Source organism: Protopterus annectens, chromosome 3.part1 (genome assembly GCF_019279795.1).
Source record: "Protopterus annectens isolate FY-2018-M chromosome 3.part1, PAN1.0, whole genome shotgun sequence".
NCBI classification, from domain to species: Eukaryota; Metazoa; Chordata; order Ceratodontiformes; family Protopteridae; genus Protopterus; species Protopterus annectens.
The window spans coordinates 1,227,560,290-1,227,585,619 of NC_056732.1; the positions used below are offsets into that span (position 1 = coordinate 1,227,560,290).

At 43.7% G+C, this 25,330-nt stretch overlaps 1 protein-coding gene across 1 annotated transcript in view; it reads left to right on the plus strand.

The window, feature by feature from the left end:
• Nucleotides 1–25,330, plus strand: part of LOC122797761 (DNA topoisomerase 1-like) — an 880,254-nt gene that overhangs the window by 832,757 nt on the left and 22,167 nt on the right. The window contains exon 12 of the mRNA XM_044066283.1: nucleotides 1,861–2,048. Within this exon, the coding sequence (XP_043922218.1) occupies nucleotides 1,861–2,048 (188 nt within the window). The remainder of the gene's footprint in view (nucleotides 1–1,860; nucleotides 2,049–25,330) is intronic.

Consider the following 25,330-nt stretch of genomic DNA (forward strand, 5'->3'; position numbering starts at 1 on the left):
ATTAATAAAGCTGCAGAAAATATTCTAAGAACTAAGGCAAGATGGTAGTGGAGAAAGGAGGTTCTGCCAATAGGGATTTCTCTAGTTAGGGATACAGAAAATAGGCAAGAGGGGGTTGAAAAGTGGCAAAAGAACCAAGGTAATTGGGAGCAAATAATTAGAGGGGGAAAGGTACAGAATGGGGAGAGGGCAAGAATTTGGACTGCAGGCTGGAGATTCTTCCCCATCAAGAATTGATGTCAGCCCTATTAAGGATTGATATCAGAGTATAGGCAAAGAGAAAGAAATAGATGGGTCCTAAACAAAAGGCATGTACTGGTAGAGGTTTTAGTAGAATCTAGAACAGAAGCTGCTGTTGAAAAAGGAAAAATTAGTAGACCATGTAAAATATTGCAGAAGTATAACAGTCAATCAGATGAGATTAGAAAAGATTGGGAAGAGACTGGATAAGATATTTGTAAAGAATCATTGGGGGATAATGTATGCCTCACAAATATGTAAAAAATCTAGATCATCTAGGATCTTTGCTTGGTAGTGTTTACATAGCTATTTTCATACCCCAAGTAGACTCCATAGAATCTTTCCTCGGGTCGACAAATGTTGGAGTTGTGATGGTAAAGAAAGCAGTAATTGGGAACATATTTTCTGGGAGTGTAATGAGTTGACAGACTTTAAAGATTCCCTGCAGGCTACTCTGTTAAAGGTGCTTGGTGAGCAAATTGGTGTTTCTAGAGAAATTATTTTCCTGAGCTGTGATACAGAATCAGAATTGCCTAGACATGGTAAGGGCTTGCTAAGTGTAATTATGGTGGCTGCCAAAACAGCAATTACTAGAAAATGGAAATCAAAGTCTAAACCAACCAACTGTACTAGAAGTAGCCTAGAGCATTTCTCCCCGGGCCTCCGCTGGAAATTGGCTTCGTTCCAAGTCAGTCTTTCCGGTTAACAAATGTTAAATAAATAAAATAATATAGTAACAGAGATAAACAATTGGAATTCAGATCTTTAGAAAAGGGTAGGAGCAAATTGCATAGAAAAAATGTGATTTGCGAACAGTATGTACAGGGGAAGAATGAGGTTTTAAAAGAGTGCAAGATTTGAATGAGCTACGTAATGTCAGACTACTAATGATTGGGTAGATTATAAATGATGTAGAACGTTTGCATGTCAGTATGATTTGTGATGTATAATGCTTGCAACTAAGATTGTCAGTATGGTTTGTTTTCATTTATATAAATGTAAGATTGCCTAGGTCATAAATGAAGATGTTTCTTTAAAAAATGTGGCTTGTGTAAGGACTGTATATCTGGATCATCTTTGTGAAAAGTAGACCAAGAGAATTGTTGAACTGAAAAAAAAAATCAAAGATGTGCAGTATCAGTTTGAACATAACACGAGGTTTTGGCTTGTGTTGCCTTTTTCACCTTCCATAAAATCTGAGATTGCACAACACTGGGAAGTGGAAAAGCTTTATTATGCACACTTTGGTGATCTCATTAGACTCTTGTCAGTATTTTTTAAAAAAGCATACTCAACAATTTGTTTAAAAAAAAATACTCAATGTACAGAGTAGATCCCATAATGTTTAAGGGAGATTAAAGTAAATTCGAGTCTCTCTTGCTGAGTCTCTCACACATCTCTAGTAGCAGAAGATTAACTTAACTGTGCTGTCAATGATACAGTCCCAGTTAATTTGAATGAAGCTCTGCATGGAGAAGTAGGTCTTCCTTGAGTACTTGTTAACAGGTGCTGTATATTAGTCAACATTAACATTTTTGTTGTAATAACTTTTTATCTGGTAATGAAGTAATGACCTTGGACATCAGCCAAAATGTAAAGAATTGTACTGTGTCATTGCAGAAACTAAAAGAAGAATCTGAGAAGCTTCAGCAGGAATATGGTTTCTGCAATTTAGATGGGCACGTGGAAAAAATCGGGAACTTTAAAATCGAACCTCCTGGTCTCTTTCGAGGTCGTGGTAACCATCCCAAAATGGGGATGTTGAAGAAGAGAATAATGCCAGAGGATGTAATTATTAACTGTAGCAAGTAAGTGTATTACTTTTCAGATTGGTATTGAGATAATTTCCCTTACTCCTGGCATTTTTTTCAGAAAACGTATTCTTAAAAACTGAATGATTGAAAGGCAGAAAGGAATATGCTAATACCCATTTATGTAAGAAAAGTACTGTAATAGTAATTGAATTATTTTTATTTTAACTACTCCTGTTTTTGTTTGCAGTTTTTTGACCTCCCACATAATGTTGAATAAATCTGGAGTCCATTACTTCAGAAAATTATTCAGGTACTTGTAGGTTGTTTCCCAGTAAAACTTCCTTCCTACACTACTATACATTTTAAGCTGAATCCTTTAGAAATGTTTTTGTTTGCTAATTTATGTCTGTTTCGATCCAAGTTTGACCATTACTACAGGTGACCACACCACCTGTACTGCTTTCCAAGTTGTAAAATTAATTTTCTGGACAAGTCATAAGCTTATATGCAGATTTGTTATGCACTTTATAAGCTGATAGCACATATCACAGTGATATGACAACATGTTCAAAGCTATAAGTGACAGAAATCCATCTTTGAAGAATAAATATTTTTTTGTTTATTGCAGAATTGGTAGAGGAATAGCCAGACATTTTTGAAGTGCAGTACAATTTTTTTTGCTTCCAAATAACATTCAACTTTTGTTTTTTTATCTAAACATCTATACCCAATTAAAAACTGTTAAGCTCTATGCCATGTTTACTATAAGCTGTCATTTAGATGCTTATTCTTGCTTGACACCTATTAAAAACATTTAAACACAGTCAGCTGTTAAACTGTTTAAACATTAGATGTTAAGTTGTCCATCTTGCCTTCGTTCTTGCTGTTTGGGTTCGGAGCCGATCCTCTGCTCCGACTCTGCCTTCTTCTATAGCTCGAGAGCTGTTTACTGGCTCGAGGCTACCCCTTATCCCAGAATGCCCAGAGTCAGCTACCCAGATCTTGTTTGCTGCTTCACCTGCGAGGTTGCTTCGTTGCTGCTCAGGCTTAGTATAGTTTTTTTCTGTTATAATTGTTCTTAAAAAATTATCAAGTTTTTGTCTAACTATAGTACTTTATCCCTTATCGCTTTCTTGTGTGTTGTAGCTTTGTTGGCCATTGCTCCATAACTCACAAGCCTTCTGTTTCCCCTGAACTCGTTTAAATTGGAGAGTCCCCCCCCCCCATAGGACAGCAGTTTAAATTAGAGGGTCTCCTTTCTGTTCCTTAACTGTATATAAAAATAAAAAAAAAAAAAAAAAAAAAAAAAGACTGTTTCTTAGTTTAGTAGTATAACATTTTCTTATTGTTATTGTGGTTCTTTAGTTTGTTGTTAGGAAAATGTCTAAAGATACCAAGGTATATGGCTTCAAAAAGTGTGACTCATGCTGTCAGAAAATGTCTCTGACAGATGGGCACACTAGTTGTGTATATTGTTTGGACGCTGTTCACCTGCAGGACTCTTGTTCTATATGTCATGCTTTTAGTCCAAGGGTCCTGCAGGAGTGCAAAAACAAACTAATCCTTCAGGAATTATTGAAGCCTCAGGATTCTCCAGCTAAAAGTCTCAGCCAGCAAAATCCCCCCAAGTCTGTCAAGCCGTCGGCTTCACGTTTGGAGCCGACTCCTTTACTTGACCAACCAAGCATGTTGGTGCCAACTGGCACCGACAAGGCAACTCCTCCGTCGGCTGTATCTGCTATTTCGGAGCTGTCTCGGAGCCATAACAGACTGAGTTCTCCGTCCTTGGAGCCCATCCACTTGGCACCTCAGTCACCCTTGTTACAGAGTGAACGTAGCCGCCGTTCTTCCCATGCCTCTCGATCCTCTAGATTATCAGACCATAAGGTGGAGAGAGTAGAAAGTAGGTTGCTTAAGTCACAGGCACTGGCAAAATTACTGTCCAGCCCACCTCAGCAGGTATCTGCTTCAACCGCCTCTATTTTCGTTCCTCCTCCGACTACATTTAGCTCGGAGCCGGCTGCAGGTAGTAGAACCATCAGCGCCAATCATCTCTCCTTCGGTTCCAACGTCGGCTCCGATTACCTCGATTGTACTTTCTATCGAGGGATCTGGGCGCTGGGGCGCTCTCGTCGGCTCCGAGGGGGGGAGTGGCATCAGACCCTTGTCCGACCCTGTTCTCTCCTTCGGAGCTTCAGCGCAGTTGAGCTCGGCTCTAACATTGGCCTCGGAGTTGCCACCCTCGACGCGGAGAAGGACTCCAGTCTCTTCGGAGCCGGAGCTTTCTCTACCTAGAGATCGGGACTCCAAGTTTATGCGGAGTGTGCTGTCCCCCGAAACAGCTCTACTGCCAGCTCCATTGGCTCCTCCCCCGTGGTGTCTGTTCCAACCTCTACTCCTCCTCCAGACCCCAAGCGTAGGGAACCTATGCCCCAGGACACCCCATTGGGTGATCCCTCTTCTTCCGAAGCCTCCCCGATCACTCAGAAGAGCCTGCCTGGAAGAAGTGCAAGAGGAAGCACATAGACTCCCCTGAGTCTGTCACCTCAGATACAGACATGGATGAATCGGAAGGGTCCCCAAGGTCCCCCTCTGAAGATGTTTCCTTTTTGGACATCCTTGAAATGCTTAGAGGGGGGACTGGACTTCCTAGCCCCTACCAAGGACGAGTCTGTATACCTGGACGCATTTGGTTCCCGACCTTCCATCTCCTGGGTATCTCCTCCTTTCGATCCACTGATATGTGCAGTGGCTCGAAAGGCTTGGTCAGCTCCAGATTCTGTGGAACCTACTCTGAGGAGACCAAACAAATTTATTTTGGCCCCCCAGGACAAACAATTCCTCTCCAAAGGTGTGCCCATTGATGACCATGGTGGTAGCAGCAGCTACCAAGAAAGAGTTAGCAGAAACCTCCATCTGTTCATCCTTCAAATAGAGTCTCGGATGATGGACAGATATGGAAAGTGAATGTTTGCCTCAGCGACCTTTTCAATGAGGTCCCTGAACTATCTATGCCATTTTACACATCTTCAAATGGATCTCCTGAAAGAGCTTGGAGATACCCTTCAAGATCCTACAACTGAGGGAGTACCAGCCATATTAGCTTCTCAGCTTGCGACTCTTAATTCCATAGTCAACTCCTCCATGGGACTGATTTCCTATGCAGCCGATGGAGCGAGCAGAGCCAGGTGTGGCTCTCAGGAGACGTGCTTGGATGCGGCTGTGTCATTTTGCGGAACCCTTTCGAGCATCCTTCACCAGTACTCCCTTTGATGGCTCCTTTCTCTTTGGGCCTCAGGTGAAAGACACGTTGACCAGGTGTGAGCAGGAAGGCAAGACTCTCTCTGCCATGGGAGTCCTTTTTTCCACCCCTTCTAGACCTTATCCCAAGGGTCAGAAGAGTGGAAAGATGTGGTTCCGAAAATCCCAGGGACCCTTGCCTGACACACGTGGTGATTTTTCCCCAGGGGCAGAGGGGGAAACCGCAATAACAGACACCGCCCTCATGGCAGAGGGGGACCGCAAAACTAGGGTGACAGAGAAACCTTCTCTGCCAAGCCCTTCCAGCATCCCTGAAGAGTTGCCTGAATGCTCACCTCTGGAGGCAGTCGGGGGAAGACTTTCGCTGTATCCAAAAGCCTGGCAAAATATAACAAGAGACAGATGGTTAGTATCCATTATATCCGGAGGTTACAAAATTCCCTTCCATCAGTCCCCCATAGAATCGAAAAAGTCCATCCCAGATGTCCCACCCAATCTAAGGGATCAAGCAGTTGCAGAAGTTTCAAGACTGCTAGAAAAAAGACCCATTCAAGAAGTCCCCGCAGATCAACTAGGATCCGTAACTTACTCAAGATTCTTTTTAGTACCAAAAAAGACAGGGGACTAGTGACCAATACTGGATCTCAGCAGATTGAACAAATCTGTACAAAAAGAAAAGTTCCAGATGGTGACGCTGCAGTCAGTTTTCCCTTTTCTGGGTCAGGACAATTGGATGTGCTCGATCTTCAGGACGCGTACTACCATATCAAGATGGACAGACGCCCCAGGAGATTTCTTCACTTCCGGGTAGGGGCCAGCCATTACCAGTTTAGAGCTCTGCCCTTTGGTCTCACCTCAGCCCCCAGGGTGTTCACCAAGTGTATGGCAGTAGTCATGGCTCACCTGAGGTGTCAAGGATTCCAGGTGTTTCCTTATCTAGATGACTGGCTCCTGACTGCTACCACCAGTCATCAACTCTTAGAAGCATGGGATTATGCAATCACATTATGCACTCAACTAGGCATTACAGTAAATTTCGAAAAATCTTCCTTGTTGCCCTGTCAGTCTGTCACATACATAGGAGCAGAATTAAACACAAAAGAAATGTTTGCAAGATTACCACAGGAAAGAGTTTCCACTATTCGTCAAGTGTTAATTCTAATGCAGAGCAAAAGAATTCACTTCAGATATGTCCTTCAAGCTCTAGGCTCCATGACAGCTGCCATTCTTCTTGTCCCATTAGCACGTTTACACATGAGAATCCTTCAGTGGCTTCTTTTCACGCAGTGGTCTTTCCAGGAGCTACCCATGTCTCACATGATCCTGATCACAGAAACATGCAAAAGGCACCTTTCTTGGTGGATGGTCTCCTCACTAGTGATTCAGGGCAGACCTTTCATACAACCCCCTCCGGTAGCCACAGTGACCACGGATGCCTCCGTGATAGGGGGGGGGCATTATCTAGGCAGGACGCTCCAAGGCACTTGGCAACCTCTCGAGTACCATCTGCATATCAATGTCCTAGAAATGAGAGCTGTGCTCCTAGCATTGCAAGCCCTTCAAGACTCCCTTCCGGGACCATTGCAATCCAAACGGACAACATGTCAGTGGTGTGGTAATCAACAAACAGGGCGGGACCAGGTCTTACCCCTTATGTCAAGAAGCACTCAGACTGTGGCAATGGGCGATTTCCTCCCAACATTTTCTGATAGCAATGCACATCCCTGGGAAATCCAACGTCATAGCGGACAGGCTCAGCAGAGCTATCTCCATGCCTCACGAGTGGTCTCTGAATCAGGAAGTTGTGGATCTTATCTTCCGCAAATGGGGACAGCCTTGCTGCGATCTATTTGCCACTCCTCTCAACAACAAATGCAGCAGCTACTTCTCCCTACTTCCTCTTCCAGGTCATATACCCAGAGATGCTCTAGTCCACGATTGGCCTCAGGGACTCCTTTACGCATTTCCCCCTTTTCCCCTAATACTAAGACTCCTACAGAAAGCAAAATTGTTGGGTTGCAAAATGATCCTCATTGCCCCATATTGGCCTCAACAGATATGGTTCCCATTTCTGCACCTCCACCTTTTGGATCAACCGTGGATTCTGGACCCGGTTCCAGATCTTCTGATTCGTCAATCAGGCGGGTTGCACCAATCCCTTCAAACTCTTCAGCTCACAGCTTGGTTACTCCACTTCCAACCTTAGTCAGGCTTTCCAGTATCTCCCCAGCAGTCCGTGATATTATTGTTTCCTCACATAAGTCTACTATGAGGAAAACGTATGCTAGTAAATGGAAACGGTTTTCTTACTGGGCAGAATCTAGAAATTTGGATCCTTTCTCAGCCCCAGTCCATGAAATTCTTGAATTTCTAGCACAACGTTTTCGGTCTGGTGCGGCTTCCGCCACCATTAGAGTACATCTGGCTGCCATTTCTAATTTTCATATCAGTATGTTTAATTCTAGCATAATGTCTCATAAGCTCTGCAAGGCCTTTATGAGAGGAACATCTCTTCTTAGACCCCCAGTTATAGATCCTCCTCCTCCTTGGGATCTCAATTTAGTTTTAGCTTCCTTAATTTTGCCTTCCTTTGAACCGGCAGCATCATGTTCCTTAAAATTTCATTCTTGGAAGACACTTTATCTGGTTGCTATCACTTCAGCTAGACATGTCTCAGAACTTCAAGCACCATGTGTCCGTCCTCCTTACGTGGTGTTTCACAAGGACAGAGTTTCTCTAAGGACCAATCCATTCTTTATTCCTAAAGTCTGCCCAGAGAACAATTTAAATCAATCCATAAATCTCCCAGTTTTCTTTCCCATTCACAGCAACAAGGCAGAATACAAGCTCCGCCAACTGGATGTGCACAGACAATTGCGTTTTTACCTCCATAGAATTAAGGAACTAAGAAAGTCAGACCAGTTTTCTTTGTTATGCATTCAACAAACAATGTCCGCAGTGGCGGTAGCATTGTCGCCTCACAGTCAGACGCTGTCCGGTTCGATTCTCAGCTAGAGCGTCTTCTGCGTGGAGACATGCGTGAATGGGCTTACCTTCGTTGAAGGTTGTGCGTCAGGGCTGGTAACTCGGCATGTAAAACCAACTACCAATCATTAGTGGAACGGAGTTCCGCTGTGGCGACCCCTAACCGGGAAAAGCCGAAAGACACAACAACAGTGCATTCAACAAACAAGGTCTTCCAGTTTCTAAGGTGACCTTATCCAGATGGTTATCTGATACTATTGCCTTTATTTATCAGTTACAAAATAAAGAGCTACCAGCTAAACCAAAATGTCATTTTACTAGAGCATTCGCCACCTCTGTAGCCTTTCAGTCTAGGTTGCCCATAGACTCAATCTGTGCAGCTGCCACTTGGGCAAACCCTCATACTTTTATCTCTCATTACATGGTGGATATGGTCTCCCAGAGCAGAGCTTCCTTTGGTTCTACTGTTCTGAAGAGTCTGTTCCATTGAGCCACCCGGGATTTTAGGTGCTAGTGACGCTGTCCCAAACAGCAAGAACAAAGATGAGATGAACAACTTAACATAAAGAAGTTATGTACCTACCCTAACGTTCCATGTTAGTTGTCTTCATCTTGCCTTCCTTCTTGCGTTCCTCCCTCCTTCCCCCTTCCTAGACGATTGAGAGGAGTTCCTTTTGTTTTCATTGGCTGAGTATCTTTTATTACTTCACATGCCAGGTAATTTATGACTCTCTCCTTGTTTAGGTGTATTGGACAACCAGTTTTTAGGTAACTGGTTACTCTACTTATGTCTAGTGTGCGCTATCACAGACAAGATCTGGGTAGCTGACGCTGGGCATTCTGGGATAAGGGGTAGCCTCGAGCCAGTAAACGGGTCTCGAGCTATAGAAGATGGCAGAGTCGGAGCCGAGGATCGGCTCCGAACCCAAACAGCAAGAAGGGAAGGCGAGATGAAGGCAACTAACATGGAACATTATGGTAGGTACATAATGTCTTTATACTTGACATTTGGAGATGCACTTGTACATCATCATGCAAGGTGAGTAATGGTAACCATAAAAGTATAGCCCTGTATATTCTCCATATTCCTCTTGGCCTGAGTAGTTGTTCCATGGTTACCTCTCGACAGTTCCATGGTTATCTCTCAACAGTTCCATGATAATCACTTGACATTACAAAACTCTCTAATCCAACTCCCCTGGTCCAGGTATTCCATACTTTCTCACCTCCCCCTGACCTACTTTCATCCAGTGACCCATTTGTTCTGCCTAGGGAGTCTTACCAGCTGATCCCTTCCCCACCTGCTGAGAAGACTGTGGTGGTAGGGAGTGTACCCACTTTCATGTCTGTTGTTGCATCATCTCTCTCATGGAACACCAAAAGCAAGCAGTGGTTCCCTTGAGCTCCACTCCATGCTGCCTGCAGCAGGAAGCTTGCTTTGTCCCAGACTTACTAGCTAGTGCACGTGTACAGGGGCAGTGTGTGCTTGGTGGGTCTGTGCTTGTTTTGTTCAACTTCTAGTAGTCGTCCTAGCTTTCAGCCAAATGGCGAATGTCACCCCCACCCCAAAGGACAGGTGAGCTTGGCTGCAGCCGCTCACCTCCTTCTTACTCTGATTTGTCCAGTGCCTGAGCTGCTAATCAAACTAGTGCTTTATGGGTAGTCGTAAGGAGTTTACATATTCATAATATTGATGAGCTCATTTACATCTAGAGGATCTCTTGGCTTCCATTTCTATGTAATGGCTATTTTTAACTACTAGCATCAACAGAAATAACATCAGTCATTCTACTTAAGTACATAAGTTGTAGGCTTTCATTTTTGTATTACTTCTGTTTTAAAATCAGTTTTAAATGGATCTAAATGGGGATGTAGGACATGTAATGTGCAGGGCATAATCACAAACTATAATAGAATGTCACACCATTATTTAAATGTGTTTAACCATTTTATGAGTAACTTATCAATTCTGTAGGTTGAATTCAGGCCTATAGAATTAAATTCATATTGTACTAACCCAGATTTAACATCAGAAACAGTTGTCAAAGCCATCACCATATCATAAATACCCGCATATTTCACCACATGTGGAACTTAAGGGCCCAAGGTCCACATCTAACCTCTGATATTCTTGCTACAACATTCCAGTCCCCTAAGCAAACAGCTGTCCTTTCTTGGATAGCATTCTTTTCTTGAAATTCCCTAAATACCCTGTTTGGAGGTAGATGTGCACTGTATAGTTAGCTAATTTGCACTGGTGTAGTCTTTGATCCTGTCTTATGTGCTGCAAGTATTTTACTGTGTGCTTTTTGAATCACAAGGAATTATGTAGAAATTCGTAGCATCACATGTTTTCTTTTTCCACTGTGAAAGAATGGTGCCAGCCCTCTTCCTCTTGAAACAACAACTTTTTAAGTGCATCATGCCACCACCCAGTGTGCAATGCTTTGTAGATAAGGTAGCCTATTTCTTTAGGCTAGATTGACTAACCTATCAGCATTCCATATGACAAAAATTCACCCACCCTTTTTAACAATTTACAGCTTTGCCAGTCTTGTAGATACAATCGGTAGTCTTAAAGTCACATAAAGCAAAATCTCCAGTATAAAAATTTCATCCCAGACTTCAGGTTTGAATCTAGCTTGGTATTTCTTATGGAACCAAGAAATTTAGGAACATTTACCGAACAATTACACTGGCGATTTACAGAAAAAAATAACCTGACGTTTGTGTTCTACCATTAAAACAAACAACTAACATATAAATGCATGTAATTTACCCAGCTCATGATGCAAGCCTTTGCCTGTAAAATCTTCCATTGCTAGTTATCACACAAGTCCCTTGGTCACGTCTTTCTTTCTTTGGAGTTATCTTGTATATATTCCCTTCACCATATTACAGGTAAATAAATATACATTCATCTTGGTAAATAACACAAGCTTGTCTTGTGTAAATCTAAATTAAAATTGCTGTGCTTCATGTGTTTGGTATCAATGATTTTATAACATGACATGCATTTAAATATACTTCATATGAGTGTACAAGTTTGTCCTAACACACCACAGCACAGCATCATATAGAAGCTGGCTCCTTATAAACCCGTAGTTTCCAGGGGAGGGAAGTATAAATTCCCCTAATCTCCTGAACATTTTTGCAGAAGTTGTATTTAAAACCATTATGTGCTGTCCATGTCTTAATTTATATAAGGTCCTAGAAAATACTGGTAATCCCTCATCCCTCTCCAGTAGACCTAATCATAGCATTGATAATTACTAACGCTATCATAGGAACGTTGTATAAGCAAAGCAATTGAGTCACAAGGCCTTTTACTCCTTGACAAGACTCACCATCATGTTGCACCACCCTTCGGAAGAAGGGAAAAGCAGGTCATTCCTGAAGTAAATTTATGGGTGCCCATCCAGTCATCCAGATTGGTTGGAAGAGTTGCTATGGTGTCACTTTAACTTTCAGGAGGAAGCCTTTTCAGAGGTAGGATAAGCAATGGGTAATTTCTTTCCTGTACATTTTAGTTATGTGCTGGTGGGGATTTAAATTCCTAGTTTTGGTAGTAGCGAAGCTATTTGACTTGCAAAGATACAGAAGATCATGGAGGAGAGGGGCCCCTAATGGTGTGTAATGCAAGGCATGGGTCATCCCACAAGAGTACCTTTCCCAGTAGCTCAGTGACTTTAAACCAGCAATCTTCTTGGTTAGGAACTGATGAGGCCTTTCCATTAATGTGTGTAGAAAGGTACATCCCAAAAGGAGTGCTGTACTCAGTTGTTTTAACCATGGCTGCATATAGAGGAATGGTGACTTCTGAACTGGATGTTTATGCCTTTAGCTATTAGTTGTGATAAATAGAAGGGTTTTTCAACTGCTGTTGCAAGGTGGTCGAATGAGAAGGAATTATTGATGCTCTTTTGAGGATCCCTGACTGCAATTTTTGGAGTATGGTATTGACTTTATGTACATTGAGGGAGAGATTTGTACCAAATGTGACAATGCTGCACTTTTTCACATTTAATTTTAGTCCTTTTTTTTTCGTACTCCATTTGTTTACAAGGTTTAGTTCCTAATGTAATGAGTGGGTATCAGAGGGAGATTTAAAATTACCTTTGAAATTACATCAGTTTGGGCAGTCATCACCTGAAACAGGCAGGTGGGCAATCATCCATTGTTAAATACCCAGTATCACTCAGTTTAGTTCACTGTCCGGCTTTGCTTGCCATCTGCCTCGGTGCTATACTTGTCCCACTTAGCTATACCAAAGATTCAAGAATTACTATGGACATAATTAGGAAACACTGGGGCTTGTTAACCACTGACCCCAGTATCAAAAGAATAGTAGGTGACACACCTAGATTCCTTTACAAGAACAAGAACTCCTCGAAGAGGTTGTTGTGCTATCCGGACAGTTACAAGCATGATGAGTGGGATTGAAGCGACTATGACACCCTGTGGTAATTGTAACTTTTGCAGTTTCATAGACAAGTGGATGCTTTGAGCACCCTGACACTGGTCATAGGTTTAGTTTTAGGTTAAGGGCTACCTGTATGACTATGCATGCCATCTTTTTTTCTTATCGCGCACACTACAAAGCATTTTATGTTGGGAAAACCAATAGAGCTTTGAGGGCTAGAATTACAGAACACTTGCATAGCATACACTGTGCCTCTACCACCAATGCCCTCTTTAAACATGTGATCAGTACTAACAACAGACACACCTTCAAGTTCATGGTTATTGACGGAATTTATCCCAGCATTAGAGGTGGTGACATCAGGAATCTAACTGAAACCAGGGAGGTTAGATGGATGCTAAGACTGAGAGCTGATCAGGGTAGTGGACTTAACGATTAAGTCCCACTTAGACCCATTCTGAAGGCGTGTAGTCTTGGGAGTTAAAATACTTTTATATTTTTGCTTATTTTTGTTTTTATATTTTTTTGTCTGTTTGTTTTATGACATTGACGTTTTTCTGCATGTTGAATTTCTCTTTGTATGCATTTTTTCTGTGTGCAGTTTCTGCAGATATGTATACATTTTTACACAGGCTGTGGTTTTATGTCATTCTCCTGTACCTGTGACCCTTAGCATGTGATTGGTTGCTTAGTAATTGGATTGCCTATAAGTAAAGGTTGCTCTTATCTCTGTGCGTAAGGTCTGATGAAGCAAAAGTGAAAGTGCTTACCTATTTTATTTGCTTGGTAATAAAACAAGTTTTTATCTTCAGCTGGTGCGTTATTCCATTGGTCGTTTTGTTTTACATTTGGATTAAACTTGTAACAAAATTGCAAGATTTGCCACCAACCAACCCTACATCTCTCACCACTGCCTTTCGGTAAAGAAACTACAGTCACTGTAATTCCCTCAACTCCCTCCTATCATAACTTCAAATAATGCACTACATCCTTAACAAACCCTCTACCTGCCCCACCCTCTCTTCTCTAGTATCCTACTATACCCCAAATCATTCACTCCGTAGCTCTGACCAACATCATCTGCATATATGTAAGCCCAATGAAACCACTGGCAAAATGCTCTATAAATACTCAATATGATGTCTCTTTCGATCCTTCTCACTAATGGATTACGGCTCTGACTTGCCACATTTTTTCAGACTAGGAAACAAGTCTTCAGCTCCTCCCACTACCCACAATGCCCTGCAGTCTAACCATCCTCCTCAGATCTCATTTGCTGCCAGTGGAATCAGACATGGTCGCCTGAGTCTTGAGCATTCTTGGTAGTTTTGGTTATCTTCTTTTCAGATAATTATTTCTTTACTTGTTAATTTCCTCCCCTATCCTTTAAGTGTGCATGGGGTTTCTCTCTATTGCCCTTCTTTTATCTGAAGCTTTTCCTGCACTCTGGGTGGCAGTTTCTTCTGTTAGGCTCCCTTTTGTTTTTCCTGTCAGGTTTCTTTTAGGGTTTTCCTTGTTTTTGTGTGTGAATGTTTGAAGTTTGTTTCTTGGATGATGGCTGATAAACCATCGGGATTTAAACAGTGCTCGGGATGTGGACGCAGGTTCTCACATCCTGATGCACACTCGTGTGTTTACTGCTTTACTGCAGAGCATCTGTGGTCGTCCTGCTCTATTTGTGAAAGCTTTAACTGTAGAGCTATAGCCGACTGCAGAAACAAGTTCATCTTGAAGGGCCTTTTGCCTGCTTCCTCTTCAGTGGCTCAAACTCCCACCAAGAGCCAGAGCCTCCAACTCCAAGAAGCTCCCTCACAAGTCTTCAGGGGCATCTTCGGAGCCACTTGCTAAGGTTTGGAGGCTGTCAGATCATAGGCCTACTTCAACGGACCTGAAGCTGTCTTCGGATCTGTCTGAATCCACTATCACTAGCTTACCTGATACTGCTGCCCCCTCCTTTTTGAATCCTAAAACTTCGGATCATACAGCAAGGGGCCCTACAATGCTGGGGTTCGAGTTGGCTCTGCTCCCAGGTCTACAGCAGACTCCCTCCAGGCACTCTAGATCCCCCTCTGTGGCTTCCTCGAGGTCTTATAGGAGTCTTTCGGTGGCAGACGTGGACAGGATGATCAGGAAGATCCTCAAGACCCTGATTCAGCTGAAGATCTTCTTGGCTCCATCTCCCACAGGTTCTGCAAGTCTCTTCTTGCCAGTCCAGTCTCCTTCAGCTTCGGAGTCACAGGGTCATGGCCGATCAGTTGCTCTGGGGTCAAGTGTACGGAGGCTGCATTGTCCACTCCGACCGTTGCCTTGACTTCCATGGTTTCATTGTCATCAAATCATAGCGAGTCTTGGATCCGTGAGATCCCCGTTGGATCTGGGGAAGGGGATTGGCTCCTACGTTGCCGGAGCCATCTTTTCCCTTCAGCGTTGGACATTTCGGGTCTGATTGTTCCATTGACCTGGGGCTTGGGGAATTCCGACCCTCTCTTCCTCTGTAGCTTCAACTCTGGTGGAGTTGGGGAGGGATTCTCCGGGTCCTTTGACATTCCTAGTGGTAGAAAGGGCTTTCTCTACCCACAGGGATCTGGTCTCTTTGAGCCATGATTCATCCCACTGACTTCCTTTGGATCAGAGACCTGAACCTGTCGTTCCTGTCCTGAGTCAGCCCATCCAGACTGGTCTCCAAACACTTAACCCAGAGGGAGCCCATTTCTCCTCTGAGACTTCCCAAGAGATCTGCGGCAAAGAGGTGGTTGGTCAGCCCAACCTCCCTCTTCTGAGGAGTCCATATTTTTGGAGGCCTTTGGGATAGGCCCATCTACATCCTGGGTGATTCCTCCGGTGGGCAGATTAGTAGATTTGGTGTCCAGCTGGGCCTTGAAGGAGCCAGACTGTCGAACTGATCCCCAGGCAACCCGAAAATTATTGAAGTAAAGGTATTCCAGTGGATGCCATGGTTGTGGCAGCAGCCACCAAAAAGGAGCTAGCAGAGCTCCACTGTCCATCCACCAAACAGTGAGTCCAGAGCGATGGAAAGGTTTGGGAAGCATGTTTATGCCTTTGCCACCTTCTCGCTGAGGGAGTTGAACTACCTGGCACATTTTACCATCTTACAGAGGGACCTGGTGAAAGAGCTTTTGGACTGTCTGGCACAGACCATGTCACCGGAGGACTGCAAGAAAGTCTCCCCCTGACTGACTACTCTTTCATCCTTGTCCAACTCATGCATGAGGATAATTTCCTATTCCATTGTTGGCATCCAGCTCAGGCATTGCTATTAAGGGACATGCCTGGATGAGGCTTTGTGATTTCGTGGAGCCCTTAAAGGCGTCCTTTAACACCCCCTTGGATAGATCCTCACTCCTTGGTCCATCAGTCAGAGACCCTAACCCACAGTGAACAAGAGGGGAAGACTGACTGCCATCCAGGTCAAGTTTTCCACTGCACAGCTCCCCTTTTTCCAAAAATCGGAGTGGTGGAAAGAAAACCTAGTTCCATAAATCCCAGGGGTCTTGAGATCAATGCAGGGATTTTTCCATCCAGGGACAGAGGAGGAAGTTTCAATAGGAGGCTGCCCCAGAGGCAGAGGGGGATCCACAGAATCAGGGCTTCAAGGAGCCTTTCTCCGATAGGCCCTTTCAGCGCTCCCTGACTGCTCATCTGTGGAGGCAGTCAGCAGTTGGTTCTCTCTACACTCTAGGTCTGATATAACAAAGCAAGTGGGTGTTAGCGATTATATCCAGAGGTTACACTATTCCCTTCCAAAGTTCTCCTCCAGAGAGGTTAGGGACTCCCAGATGTTCCATCCAGTCCGAGGGAGTTTGCAGTAGCAGAAATTCTAAGTCTGCTGCAAAAAAAGTCATCCAAGAGGATTTGGAGCTTACTGTCACTTGCAATCTATACCAGAGCTAAGCAAGTTAAACCTGCTTGCAAAAAAAGCAAAGTTCCAAATGGTGATGATTCAGTTATTCTTCTGCTGCTGCAGAAGGATGATTGGATGTGGTCTGGGGACATAAAGGATGAGTACTATTGCATCAAAATAGACAGGTGCTCTAGGAGTCATCTGCACTTCGGCTAGGAGCCAGTCATTTTCAGTTCAGAGCTCTGCCCTTTGGACACACCACAGCCCTCAGGGCGTTTACCAAATGTATGACAGTAGTAGCAGTTCACCTCAACCTGCAGGGATTCTGCGTGTTCCCTTACCTGGACGACTGGCTCTTTACTGCCCCAAGCAGGCATAAGCGAATACACGCCAGAGATCACTTCTTTAACCTTGCCAACCATCTGGGTATTATTATAAATCTGGCAAAGTCCAATCATTCCCTTGTGCAGACTTAAGTTCATTGGAGCTGCCTTGGACACAGTCAGATTGCTGCTCTTCCCCTTCATCACGTCCTAACCTTGACAGATCTAGCTTCTCCCCTAGCTAAGCTAATTCACGAAGCTCTAGATTCTATGCTGGCTGCCATCCCGCTGATGCCTCTTGCAAGATATTTTATGCAAATCTTCAATGGACTCCAGCTGCACAGTGGTCTGTACTCTACCAGCCTCTGTCTGTTCCTATCAATCTGACTCCTGTTTGCAGAAGGCATCTTTAATGGTGGCTTCTGTCGGATGACCTGACATTAGGTAGACCTTTCCTTCTCCCACCCCCTTCGCCACGGTGACAGATGCTTCCCAGTTGGGTTGGGGGAAGCATTACAAAGGGGAAGATGGTCCAAGGCACAAGGACACCCATAGAAACCAGATTTGCATATAAATGTTCTGGAGATGAGCTGTCCTCTTGTTGCAAATTTCAGGACGTTTTCCTTCTAGGAATGATTGTGATCTGCACAGACATGTCAGTCATGTGGTACATCAACAAACAAGGAGGAACCACTCTTACCTACTGTGCAGAGAGGCCATGAAGGTGTGGGAATGGGTGATGCCTTTGAACCGTTCTGCTTGCAACACACATTCCGGGGAAGTCCAACATCCTGGCAGACAAGCTCAGCAGGTTAATTCTGGCCCCTTATGAGTTGTCTGTTAGTCAGTAGCAGAGTTGATCTTCTGCCAGTGGGGCCAATCTTGCTGTGACCTATTTACATCCCCCCAGAACAACAAATACAATTATTTCACTCTGATCCCCCCTCCATGGGTGTCCCCAAGGGGCACTGTGGTTCATGATTGGTCCCCCGGTCTCCTCTATGCTTATCCCCTCACTGCCTTTGATACCAAAGTTTCTTCCGAAAGCCAAGTGTCTGAAGTCTTCAGTAATCTTCATTGCCCCTTTCTAGCCTCATCAGATTTGGTTCCCATTCCACTGATCTCATCTGAAGTATCCTCCATGGATTCCGGCGCCCAAACAGGATCTTCTTTCTCACCCCATAGAGGGTTGTCACGCCAATTTGATGTCCCTCAAATTGACCACTTGGTTTCTCCACTTCCAGTGATCATTTGAAGGTCCAAGCTTGCTTCCCCAGTCTGAGACATTAGTTTGGCCTCTAAAAAACTAGCTGCTAAGAAAGTTTACAGTAGCAAATGGAACAGGTTTGTATTCTGGCCTTCCAAAGAAAACATTCATCCGTTTTCGACACCTATTTCTGATCTGTGTTTCCTTGTATCTCTTTTCAAAGACTGAGCTAGTTTCTCCACCATCAAACTTCAGTTTGCGGCTAACTCTAATTTTCATTCTGCAATGTTCTCAACTGCCCTTCAGCTTCCAACCTATGCAAGGCCTTTTTCAAACGTTTTTTTCCTCCTCAGGCCTCTGATAAAGGATCCCTCTCCACCATGAGATCTCACTGTGGGTTTAGTAGAGCTTAACTCTGAAACCCTTTGAATCAGTGGATGACTGTGACCTAAAGTTTCTTTCATGGAAAACAGTTGATGTTCTGTAGTCCTCTCACACCTTCATTCTTGCATATGGGTTTGGAGCCAATCCTCGGCTCCGACTCGGCCGATTACAAAGCTCGACGTCTCTAAGTTTGCTCGTGGCAAGGTAGGTATCCCATAATGCACTAGTGTTCTTTTTTGATTGAAAGCTTAGTATTAATATCTTACTGTTATTAACTTGCAAGTAGTTAGTGTGTTTTCTGCAGTTTTATTGCAAATTTTCTGTGCACCAGATAGGATTCGGAACTTAACTCCAGATTCTTTTTAGTGCTAAAATGAACAGGGGACTGGAGGCCCATCTTGGATCTCAGCAAGTTAAACGAATCAGTGAAGAAGTCCAAGTTCCGAATGGTAACACTGCAGTCCTCTATTAGACCTCCAAGATGCGTACTACCACATAAACACACAAAAATGGACAGAGCATCAAGGAGTCATTTACGCTTCTGGCTGGGAGCCAGTCATTACCAATTTCGTGCTCTGCCCTTTGGTCTCACCACAGCCCGCAGGGTGTTCACCAAATGCATGGCGGTAGTAACAGCTCACTTGAGACATCTTGGATTCCAAGTATTTCTGTACCTGGAGGACTGACTCCTGACTGCCTCCACCAGGCATCTACTTCTACAAGCCAGGGAGTCAACCATCCAAATCTGTACTCAGCTAGGCATCACTATAAATTGGGAAAAGTCTGCCTTGTCGCCCTCTCAATATGTGACTTTTATAGGCGCAGAAATAGACTGTCACAATGATGGCTTGCCTTCCTTCAGACATTGTGAAAAATCTAAGACGACAAATATACAGCCTGCTTCCCCAACACAAGGTCAAAGCGAAGACCATGCTCAAACTCCTGGGAACCATGGCCTCTACTATAACCCTAGTTCTGTTAGCCAGGCAACATATGAGAATTCAGTGGCTACTCTTCTCCTAATGGTCCCTTCAGCAACTGCCTCTGTCTCATCCCATTTTAATGACGGGATCTTGCAAAAAGGACCTTCGTTGGTGGATCCAGTCCAATCAACTAACAATAGGGAGACCATTCATTCCACACCAACCCGTTGCTACTGTGACCACGGATGCCTCCCAGATAGGGTGGGGGGGGCATTATCTAGGAAGGACAGTCCAAGGCACATGGCAAGAACATGAGGTTGACTTGCATATCAATGTTCTAGAGGTGAGAGCAGTGCTACTAGCATTGCAAAGCACTTCACGACTTTCTTCCTCTAGTGACAATAGCAATCCAGTCAGACAATATGTCAGTGGTGTGGTATATAAACAAACAAGATGGAACCAGATCCTACCCCCTATGTCAAGAGGCTGTACTTGTTTGGCAGTGGGTGATATCTTCCCAACACTTTCTAGTTGCAACGCATATCCCGGGAAGAACCAATGTGATAGCCGACAAGCTCAGCAGGGCAATCTTGATGCATCACGAGTGGTCTGTGAATCAGAAAGTTGCGGAACAGATTTTCCGCAAATGTGGACAGTCTTGCTGCGATCTGTTTGCCACCCAAATGAACGCCAAATGCAGCAGCTACTTCACCCTTACCCCCCCCCCCCCTGGGGAGACACCGAGAGATGCACTTGTGCACAATTGGCCCTCACAACTTCTTTATGCTTTTCCTCCCTTTTCGCTAATATTGAAAGTTATCCAGAAAGCAAAGACTTTGGGAAGCAGAATGATTCTCATCACTCCTTACTGGCCTCATCAGATTTGGTTCCCCTTTCTCTGGCCTCACCTTCTGGACGATCCATGGACTGTGGAACCCAGTACCAGATATTCTGACACATATGTCAGGCATGTTACATCCCTGTCTCCACACTCTCAACTTGACAGCATGGCTGCTCCACTTCCATCCCTAGTCAGGCTTCATGATTTCTCCCCTGCGGTTACGCATATCCTTATGTCTTCTCAGAAACCTTCTACGAGAAAATTGTATGCTAGCAAGTGGAAAAGACTTTCTCTCCGGGCAGAAGCTAGGAACATAGATCCATACACAGCCTCCATTCCCTTAGTGTTAGAATTTCTAACCAAACTATTTCATCAGGGATCAGCTGCTGCTACAATCAAAGTTCAATAAGCAGCTATCTCCAATTTTCATGTGGGGCAACATGAACCTAATCTTATGGCTCACAGATTGTGTAAATCATTTTTAAAAGGCACTACCTTACTAAGACATCCTTTTCAAGAACCTATATCTCCCTGGGATCTAAATTTTGTTCTTTCAAAACTTAGCTCACCGCCTTTTGAACCTACACATACATGTGATTTAAAGTTCCTTTCATGGAAAACCATTTGTCTGGTAGCCATTAAGTCTGTCAGAAGAGTGTCAGTGCTGCAAGCACTCCGTCAAACCTCCTTACTTGATATTTCAAAGAGACAGTTTCCCTTCACACTAACCCTTCCTTCGTCCCCAAGATTTGTTCACAATCAAATATTAATCAAGCAGTTGAGCTGCCAGTCTTTTCCAAATCATACAAACAAAGCGGAATATAAGTTTCATCAACTTTGATGTACACAGTTAAGGTTCTATCTACATAGAGCCAAAGCGTTTAGGAGATCAGACCAATTTATATATTTTTCAGAGAAGAGAAAAGGAATGCCAGTCTCCAAGATAACTCCATCAAACTGGATTTCAAATCGCATATCTTTTATTTACTCTTCTAATGGTAAAGAACTCCCATTTAAAATTAAAGCTCATTCCACCAGATCTATATCCACATCTGCAGCTTTTCAAGCCAGAATTCCAATGGACAGTATATGTGCAGCAGCAACTTGGGCTACCCCTCACAGCTTTATTACTCATTACAAATTGGACTTGGCCTGTAGGGATAGAGTCTCCTTTGGTTCCACGGTTCTTAGGAGTATATTCTTGTGAGCCACCCGAGAATAAGGTGCTAGGGACGCTGTCCCATCTGTAAGAATGAAGGCAAGATTGGACTACAGAACATAAAGAAGTTATGTACTCACCATAACGTTCCATGTTTGTAGTCCATCTCACCCTTCATTCTTATGAACCCACCCACCTACCCCCGTCCATTTATCCTTAGAGGATCTGGAGACAAGATAGTGTCTATCTTCCTTAGAGTTGCAGACCTTTCATCTTTGTTTTTCCTTGTGGAAATACCTTTATATCACTATTATAGACAGCAGCAAACAAGATCTGGGGACTACTAGTGCATTATGGGACACCTACCTTACCATGAGCCAGTTTAGAGACTTCGAGCTTTATCATCGGCCGAGCCTCTGCTCCGAACCCATATGTAAGAATGAAGGGCAAGATGGACTAAAACATGGAACATTATGGTGAGTACATAACTTCTTTTTCTCGTTGTCATCACCTCAGCTAAAAGAATATTGGAAATTCAGGCCTTATCCTCTAAGCCGCCATAAATAATTTTCCACAAAGATAGTCTGCCTTCGTACAAACCCTCCTTTTTATGCCCAAGGTAGCTACAGAGGGCAGTCTTAACCAGACTTTCAAACTACCAGTCTTTTTCCCTAATTTCTCCAATGATGAATAATTGTTACATTCATTGGATGTTCACAGACAGTCATGTTTTTATTTGTACAGGACAAAGTCCTTTAGAAAATCATTTCAGTTGTTTCCTTCTCTGCTAGCTGTCTAGCTCAGGCAGTTTCAAGGGTTACTCTCACCAAGTGGATTACAGACTATATCTCCTTTATGACAAAAATGGTTTGCAACTACCTTATCTTCCTAAGGCCCACTCCAAGTCTATGTCCACTTCATCTGCCTTCTCTTCCAGGGCCTCTTTAGATGATATCTGTGCTGCAGCCACTTGGTCTAAGGCCCATATGTTTGTATCACATTATAAATTGGATCTTGTTTCTGACAGCAGGGCATCATTCGGTTCGGCAGTGCTCTGGCATGTCCTTCCTTTAGACCACCCAGGAGTTGTGTAGCTGGGGACAATACCCATTCATGAGGAGGAATGAAAGAGACATCAGATTTATTAGTTATGTACTTACCATAACTTGGTATCTGTGCTGTCTTCTTCATTCCTCCTCATCTTCCCACCCAGCCATCCGCCTTCCTGGCACTCTAGAAGACCTGGAGAGAATTATTTTTGGGAACTGTGGTTCCTGGGTTTATTGAGCCTTTGGTTATAGAGACACTTCTATTTATACCCATATAACTGTATAATTGAAAATTTCTTCTCTTCTATGCTCTCTGTTGTCTATGGGCAGCAAACTCAATTCGAGGAGGTTTGCCAGAGTGCAGGATGTTGTGGGTAGTGGGAGGAGCTTCAGACTTGCATTCTAGTCTGAAAAAAAGAACTAGGAAACACCCTGTCAAATTCATGGATCTACTCCTGCCAGGACCCTATATAACCTCCCCCTTCCTCATCCTCTGTATAATGTTTTCACAACTCTAGCTCCCTAGATTGTTCCACTATTCCATATTTCTACCTCATTCAAATAAGTGAAGTATCATCATATGTTTTAATTTGTTGCAATGTATGTTTCAATCTATGTACCAAGTGATGCCTCATTTTATGTTTCTATGTTCGTTTTAAAGTTATGCATCAACTTGTCTCATTTTATAGTTTCATAGGTAGGTACTAGGCTATTGGCCCTGGGGACTATATAAGCCTAGCCAAACATTACCCTGGCTTTTGCCACCCAAGAAAGTTATTTTCCTGTGCCCCTGTCAAGCAGAGCCACAGAAGTGATCCCTGGGGTGAATTTCCCATCAAGATTTTTCTTGAGTGCTAATGAGGAGTTTTGTTTGATATAGATAGGTAGTATGTTCCAGAGTATGGGAAGTCTCTGGGACAGGAATCTATCCCTCCAGCATGTTCTGTTTATTGTGGTGACAATGTTTATGTCCCTAGAGCGTGTAGCTTGGAGAGATTGGGATTTCTTTACGTGGAGCATGTCCGACAGCTCTGGGTTTGACATAGCTTTGTATGTTAGGCAGAGATCGCCTCTGAGTAGGCGATATGCGACAGAGTAAAGCTGGAGTTTTTTGAGACGGTCTGAGTAGGTAATCTGAGGCCAGTAATCCTCTCTGTGAGGTATTTCTGTGGCCTTTCTAGTTGTAGATGTCTTGTGAGGTACATACCAAAATGGGGCATTGTACTCTATAATGGGTCTAATGAGTGATGAGTAGAGGGGAACAATGACCTCTTTTTTTTTTTTTTTTTTTCCCTGGATGAGAAACCTTTTGTGATGAGGTGTGCCACGTAGAAGGATTTCCTGACTACAGTGGCGATGTGATTATCAAAGGAGAGACTACTGTCCACCAGTTTCCCAAGGTCTTTTAATCACACTTTTGGTGTTACGTAGACTACCGTCTGTGATAGTTCATGGGTACAGAGTTTTTACCAAAAGGGATGCAGTGCAATTTTTGGCATTGAGCTTGAGGCCATGGCTTTAACACCAGGCGTCTGTCTCACTGAGGCCCTTTTGTAGAATGTCCACATCGTTAGGAGTTTTGATTATGGCTCCTAGTTTGCAGTCATCTGCAAACTTTGTTAGCCAAAGACCTTCTGTGTTAGCCTGTACTTCAGAGAAGTAGATACCAAACAGGAGAGGACCCAGGACTGAACCATGTGGTACTCCAGTTGTCACTGGTCTGAAGTTGGATTTAGTCTGCTACTTTCACAGTGTGGGTTCTGTCAGTGAGCCAGTTGGCAACCCATCTTGTGACATAGAGATTTTATACCTAGTTTAGTGAGTTTGTCTACAATTCCAGAGTGGGGGATGGTGTTGAATGCTTTGGCGAGATCTAGATAGGCTGTGTGAACCACCTTACCCTCATCTACGGCTTTGGTGACCGCTTCAAAGAAGTCTGTCAGGTTTAGGAGACATGATCTGCCTTTTACGAACCCAAACTGGGTAGGGTCCAGAGTTTGGAGATTACCAATGTCATTGTTTATAAGTTCCATGATGATGCGCTCCATAGCCTTGCAGACCAGGCTCATCAGTCTAATAGGGCAGTAGTTCCCGGGGTCTGTGGTGGCTCCCCATTTGTGGATTGAGATAACCATTGCTGTGTGTCATTCAGTGGGCACAAAGCCTGAGGTGAGGCTATGATTGGACATGGTACTTAGGTGGGGTGCCAATTCGTTCTGTAGTTCATGTAGAATGCAGCCTGGGATGTCACGTCCCATGGATGCTGTGTTCTTGGCTTTGGAGAGTATGTTTTTTTTACCTGTGCAGCCATGATTACAGGTACTTTGCATTCTTCCGATATAGAGATGGGCCCTTTAGGGGGATGAGAGACGGGTAAAGTTAGCACTGAACCTATCTGCCAGGATGTTGGCAATATCAGATGGTTCTGTATATTTAGTGCAATTGTGCTGTACTCTGAGCAGATCTGAGTGTTGCCATTGAGATTCTTGACATAGCTATAGAATGCTTTTTGGTTGTCTTTAGAATCAGTGGCGATTTTGTTTTCGTAACTAGCTTTGGAGGATTTTGATGGATCTCAGCTTCTTACTGAGGCTGATCATGGAGTTCCTCCAATGATGGGATTTTACTCTTTTTGCAACAGTTTCTTTCTTCTGTTGTAGAGTTTTATAGTTTGGAACCAACAGATTTGCTTCGTTTTTTTGGAGGATAGCATCTTGCTTCTGTTTGGGATTGCACGATCCATGCACTCATGTAAGTGATTATTAAGTGCAATTGTATAGGATTCAGCAGTCGTATCTCTGTTGTCTGTCAGCATGGGTGTCGTGAAGTTTGCCACTTCTGTCTTAAGAAGCATGAAGTTGGCTTTGGAGAAATATTTTATGGTTGTTTCCCAAATGGGGGGTGGGGGTGGGATGTGGA